General features: G+C 43.7%; 1 protein-coding gene across 2 annotated transcripts in view; it reads left to right on the top strand.

The window, feature by feature from the left end:
* The first annotated feature begins 1048 nt into the window (after positions 1-1048).
* Positions 1049-6000, top strand: part of LOC147011870 (5'-3' exonuclease PLD3-like) — a 52041-nt gene continuing 47089 nt past the window's right edge. For both annotated transcript variants that reach the window (XM_085857339.1, XM_085857338.1), the window contains exons 1-2: positions 1049-1227; positions 1451-1593. In XM_085857339.1, the coding sequence (XP_085713465.1) occupies positions 1144-1227; positions 1451-1593 (227 nt within the window). In that variant the 5' untranslated portion in view covers positions 1049-1143. The remainder of the gene's footprint in view (positions 1228-1450; positions 1594-6000) is intronic.

Raw genomic sequence — 6000 nt, 5'->3', positions numbered from 1 at the left:
CGGCTTGATTTCCAATCAATTTGGATTCAGACCAGGTCGGTCTACCTGGGATATGCTGCTTTTGCTCTCCCAACAATGGATGGAGATCCTCAATGCTGGACATGAAATCTGGGCCATATCCCCAAGACGTATCACATGCTTTTGATACGGTCTGGCACCCTGCCTGTCGGTGCTCTTCTGTCTTCTACCGTCTCTCCTCTCCTCTCCGGTCTGGCGCCCCTGAGATATGTCCCACCCCATTAGGAAAGAATATGTGTAACAAACATTTCTGGCACAAAACTGATGAATGTTTGTTACACTTAGGAAAGAATTATGATAAATATGGGGGGGGGGAGGGGCATATTTCTGCAAGGCGTTCAAGGTCTGTCAGTAACCCCTTCCTGGTAAAACTACCAAAATCACGAATTACTATTCACCTTCACTCTTTCATTCCTCTTTTTTTTCCTGCCTTTGGAACAAACTTCCACACTCTTTAATCCCACTCTTCCCTCCAGGTCTTCAAAACAGCTTTTCACCACCACCTCTTATCTCCCCCCATCCAAAAGCAGGATCTTTTCTACCCCCGCTATTCCGCCCAAAACCCACCTTCTTCAAATTTCCTGCTTTCCTTCCTGAAAATCCCTGTGGTGTCCATCTTCTTTACCCTGTGTACCCCACCCCATCCCTCTCCCTTCCCCAGATCTCCTAATGTCTCTGTTCCACAATGTTTTTTCCCTTCAGTCTCCCACCCCTCTTGTCTCCTGCTCCCCTTGTACTTTCTGTGTGTTCGCTCTCATACGAGCCTTGACAGTGTATACAAAAAAAAGGTGCTTTGATTGTTTAATAGTTCATTTTATAAAGTGTGACAATGTTGGATTATGATTAAGACGAGATTGTTTCGCAATTCTTCACAAAGCTTTTTGAATTTTTATTCAAAATAAAACAGTTAAAAAAGACTTTTTATCTTTTTTAATTCTCCATCCCTCCCCCTTCCGTACCCTCCCTGTTTCCCTTTTTTTTTTTGATAACTGTACTAAAATTACTAAAACCTTCAACCAGAAAGGAAGTATACTTTTGATAGTGTTCCAAGTAATAAAGCTTTGTAGGTGTGCTGTCGTACCACCTGAGGATTTCAAATTCTTCATCTTGAAAAACGAGTTCAACATGAAGATATACTTAGGTAAAAAGAATAATGATAAAGCATATCCAAGGAAAATACCAATGAAAACTGGATCGACCACCGTCAAGGTACCATCCCAAGGGTCTCATGGGCTGTCCTTTTTATATTACTACTTGTTAATGAGTATCGGTTTGCAGCCTTTTGGACCATTTGGCCCTAAGAGGATAGATGAGATGAGATGATTGATTATAATCGGTAACAAAAATTGATTATAATCGATAATTATCGGTAACAAAAAGTGAATCTCATTTTTTTGTTCTTTTTTTTTCTATTCCTTTGCTCATTGTGCAGAGTCGGAAGACGTGGATGAAATTCATTATCTGGACCACATGCATCTCAGGACTTGCCCTGGTATTGATTGCCTTTCTCATTCAACAAAAACAAACAAATAGTGCCATGGGTTTTGAAAATATCTTCGTGGACGAGTCGTGCAGGTCGGTACCTTGTTTTCGTTACATCATTCTTCTCGTGACAAATGTTCCGTTAATTGGTTTCATATAATTTACAATAAAAAGTATTTGATGTGACCTTCATCGCATTGTACTTATAATTTAATCATGTTTTAGGATTCATTTTCACTGAATAAACACGATAGTATTATGGCAGGTGTCTCCGACATAAACTGGCCTCCCTCCAAAACTTTTGATCAACTCCAACGATGATGAATACTTTTTAATTTGGTGCTTTACTCTTTCCTCCACCCTCTGAATACCAACAGCAGAAAAATCTGCCCAGATGTTTCAATGTGATGCTTTATTAAAATTCCGTTGATTTAAAAGTTTGCAAAAAGGTCCTTTGAAACGAATGCTTGAACTGAGTTCCATACTTGCTGAGTGCAACAAGATCAATTGTGGCTTTCAGAAGGTTTTGCAAAAAAATAGTTTTGATCTCTTCATTTTATGACCTTCTTATTTCCACATTTCCCTCGTAATGACATAGTGGCACTGCTTTGACATTACCACTACAAGTACTACAAATACTACTAATATTAATATTGTTACTGCTGTGGAAATTCACAGAGCACCATATAGGTCCTTAGATCAGTTATGTTAATAAGTCTGTGTTCAGATAGATTTCCCCACCGATGTTTAGGGGGATTTATTATTCGTGTGATCAGGGCTGTGATCTTTGAGGTAGCCATTATTCTTTTGCTATCGTTATTTTGGACCAACCGCTTCACAACAACCACCTCCACCAACAACATCGCTTCACCTTCAACTCCACGGGCGCCGCCATCTTTGCGCCGACCACGGCAAGATCGCTGCAAACAAGCGCGGGGGTTTCCTTGTTGTCAGCGACGGTGATTTCTACCACGTCCGCTCTTCCTTCAGCGTCGATGATCTCTACCATGTCCCGCTCGCTCCAAGCTTCGCCTCGGAATTCAGATCAGGAGAGCAAGAGGGGCGGAGCCAGTGGGGGTCAGAGGGGAAAGAGCGGAGATCAAACCTCACCTCACGAACCCTATAAAAAGGCGCACAGAGCGCCAGTTCAGTGCAGTCGGTCGAGGTGCAGTCGGTCGGGGTTTGGTGTGATGTGAAGACCAAGGTTCGAGTCCAGTGAAGGTCTGGGTTCGCCAAGGAGACGGAGCTGGGAGCACAGCAGGCCAGCCGTGCCACGCAGAACTGCGTGTTTGTGTGTGGGATGTGGGGAGAACCGGAGAGAGGTCGCCAGCCAGCATAAAACGGTCCGAGGTGATCGGGCTTCGGGACAGTCCGAGCAGCGCTGAGGGACGGATGGGCTTTTAAAGAGAGCATCAACTCTGAAAGAGCATAAGACCCGTTCGTTCCTCTGAGGCGTTGCCGGCTGGGCCCGAATCACCAGGCCGTTAGACAGGGCCTGGGCCGGACCGTGGTCACGACAGCTGCCGTGGGGACAGGACGTCGCGGGTCGCCCCAGCGAGGCACCTCGAAGGTGAAGGTAACCAGCCCGGCCTCGCGGAGCTTCTGCGGTCATCACAGCTCCGTGAAATAAAGACCCAAGAGGTCCAGTCTACCCCTCGTCTTTCCTGGGGTTTTTCCTTATTTATTTTGAATGAAGGTTGTGGCGCCATGTCCGTAAGTAGAACTGTATAAGTGTGTACATAATAGATAGACGGTAGTAGCTCTTTTGCATTGCTTTTGTTGGTTGTATAACTGCATGCGTGTCTTGCCTTGCTTGGTTACATGACTGCATATGTGCCGCTATTTCAATAAATGTTAACCCGTTCGTTGCGTCCTTTCCCTAATTGAACTGCCAGATTGCACTCGGAATATAGTTGGTTGTTAAATAACCGATAAAGTGATCGGGACCAACGGGGCTGCGCGATAAATACCCTGCTCGGTTATCCCAAAACGAAGCGAGCTGCTTAAGCGGCTCGTTTCCAAGCGGCCCCGTTGAGGTACAATCTCTGGGTAACCTACCCGCGCGAGTAATTATGTAAATCGAAGATTCGGCGATCGGACCCTGTAACGCGCGGGTAAAATACGGACAAGGTTTTGGTGTGGTTAAAAACACACCCGTGGCTGGTTTTCAGCGTTGATCCGGAAAGCCGCTATTGGTTAAACGCGGTCGTTCGCACGCCGGTGGGTGAGAAACCACAACAATATTATTGGCTGGCAGAATAGCTTAGAGGTCTGTGTACTACCTGTGAGCTATCTACCCTGGATTCAAATCTTGACTCACCTGTAACCTGTCAAACTGGTGTTTTGCATGCAGTGTGATACATCAGGGCGTTTCGTCCATCGGAATGATGATAAGCCAGAGCACTTGTCTGCCAGCTCTGGATGGTGGACGTTAAAGATCCCATGGTGTCTTTCGTTAAGAGTATGTGTTATTGCTGGCACCCTGAACAAATTCAAAATTCCACTCTAAACTGTGGTTAGAAAGAGATCTGGTCTTGGATATTCTCTGACACCAACTCTTGCACTGATATCTCAGACTATGGTTGGTGTCTGGGCAGAAGTACAAAAACAAATTGATATACCTAGGTTGTTCATATGTCACATGTGGACAGCCTTCTTCGGCTGTATGAAAGGCATCTAGGAATGAATGATTGCTACTGCTTTTAATGGTCCCAATTCCACCTTCTTATGGGGTTGGCCACTGTCCACTTTGACCCAAATCTTTCATGAAGCTGGCCAGGTGTTATATTTTAGGCAGGAATTTGTCATTTATTTGGTGCCGCTGATAATGTGCCAACTCTCTGTGAAAAACATCGTGGGACCTTTGAGATCCACCAGTTAATGCTCACATGTGGGACACCCAGCCTAATGCCAATCCGAGTGACTGTGCATTTTGTGATGCAACAGCCAGCCTGCAAATCACAATTAAATCTGAGAGTTTATCGATGGGTTTGGAATCACACCCAGACGAGACGGCTTAAAAGTAAGTACGCTACCTCTGCACCATCCTATCGGCCATTGCACTGTCCTGTAGTAGTTGTAAGCCATAAAAGGTCGAATGAGGCATGATCTTCAATATGATGCTTGACCTGCAGTGAACTTGTAATTCCCCCCGAGCACGAAAAGCGGGGTTAACCCATTTATGCCACAAGTGTTTTGAATTGGAAATATTAATGTAATCTCTATTTTTTTTTTTTGAATCAATTAGACGCAAATCGAATGAAAAAGATATTTATTTTGGAAATAATGCATAAATAACTAAAATAAATGGTGTCCCACATGTAGGACATAATCCAAACAAAAATGAACAAATATTTTTACTCTCATATTTTACTATCTTTGTGCTACCGTGTGTGATACTATTTGAAGCACTTCACATGAATTCCTTTCTGGCATTTTTCACATCAACTTGTGGGTTTTTTTGATGGCAGTGTGCACGTCGGGTTTGCTTTTCTTGGGTACCACCCAATATGTAGTCTTGTCCCTTGTGTGGAGCTGGACACAACCTCTCACCAGTAGCGCCCTGATGACACTGGCAATTGAAACTTGGACATCTCCTCTGTGATCAGACACACTTAGTCATCCGTTTTCTGTAATAAAAATTACTCGGAGGTCATTTTCTTTGGGTGTACTAATATGGAGGGCACCCGGCATAAAAAGGGTGAAGCAATTGGTTCACTTTGTCTGTCTGTCTGTCTGTCTGTCTGGAAATGCCAGTTTATGATCGAGACTCAATTTCATTTCAATTGAATGTTATATTTTGAAAACGAATCGGAAAACAAACCTGCAGTTTAGCAGTACCTTGGCTCTGAATTTGTCCGGATCGCACATGCGCAGAGAGGAGTGAGATCTTTTTATTTTACTGTCTGCCAAAAATTTCAAATCATTCCAAACAGGAAACTTACTGTTTTTAAGGACATCATCAAGGATACAAGCAGGTACGAAGAAGTAATGTAACGTGTTAAATAAGGTGGTGTATAAGACGCTGCATCACTGGCAGTAAACTTCCAAAAAAAATAATTTCTGCAACCTTTAAAATTCTAATTTTGTTTCAGTCAAACGATATACTTGCACGCTGTCGAACACAAATCGCCTTCTTGGCACTTTCAAAATCCTTTCGTTTCGCAGTGCCATACTTGGACAAACTACTACGGCATTTTACATCATCTCAACCAATCAAATTTGCCACTCGCCAACCCTGCCCATGTCATTGTTTCTCAAGATTACACGGGGTAAGGTGTTCTATAAACTCTCTAGTTTTGTTTTGCTTGGTGAGTGCTTAGTTGCATGGTTTGGTAACCATTACTAAAACCTGATTATCAGTACATATCAAAGACCCGGGGGGGGGGGGGGCGAATCATCATTACAAGCATCCGGCAGAGGGATAAGCATCCAGAATAAGGTGGCGTAAAAGATGCTGCGTCAATGGTGGTAAACTTCTGGAATTTGTTTTCCTACAAC

Source organism: Eptatretus burgeri, chromosome 15, assembly GCF_056783735.1.
Source record: "Eptatretus burgeri isolate ZD-2024b chromosome 15, Ebu_testis_v1, whole genome shotgun sequence".
Classification (NCBI taxonomy): Eukaryota; Metazoa; Chordata; class Myxini; order Myxiniformes; family Myxinidae; genus Eptatretus; species Eptatretus burgeri.
This window is presented reverse-complemented; position numbering and strand designations above follow the sequence as displayed.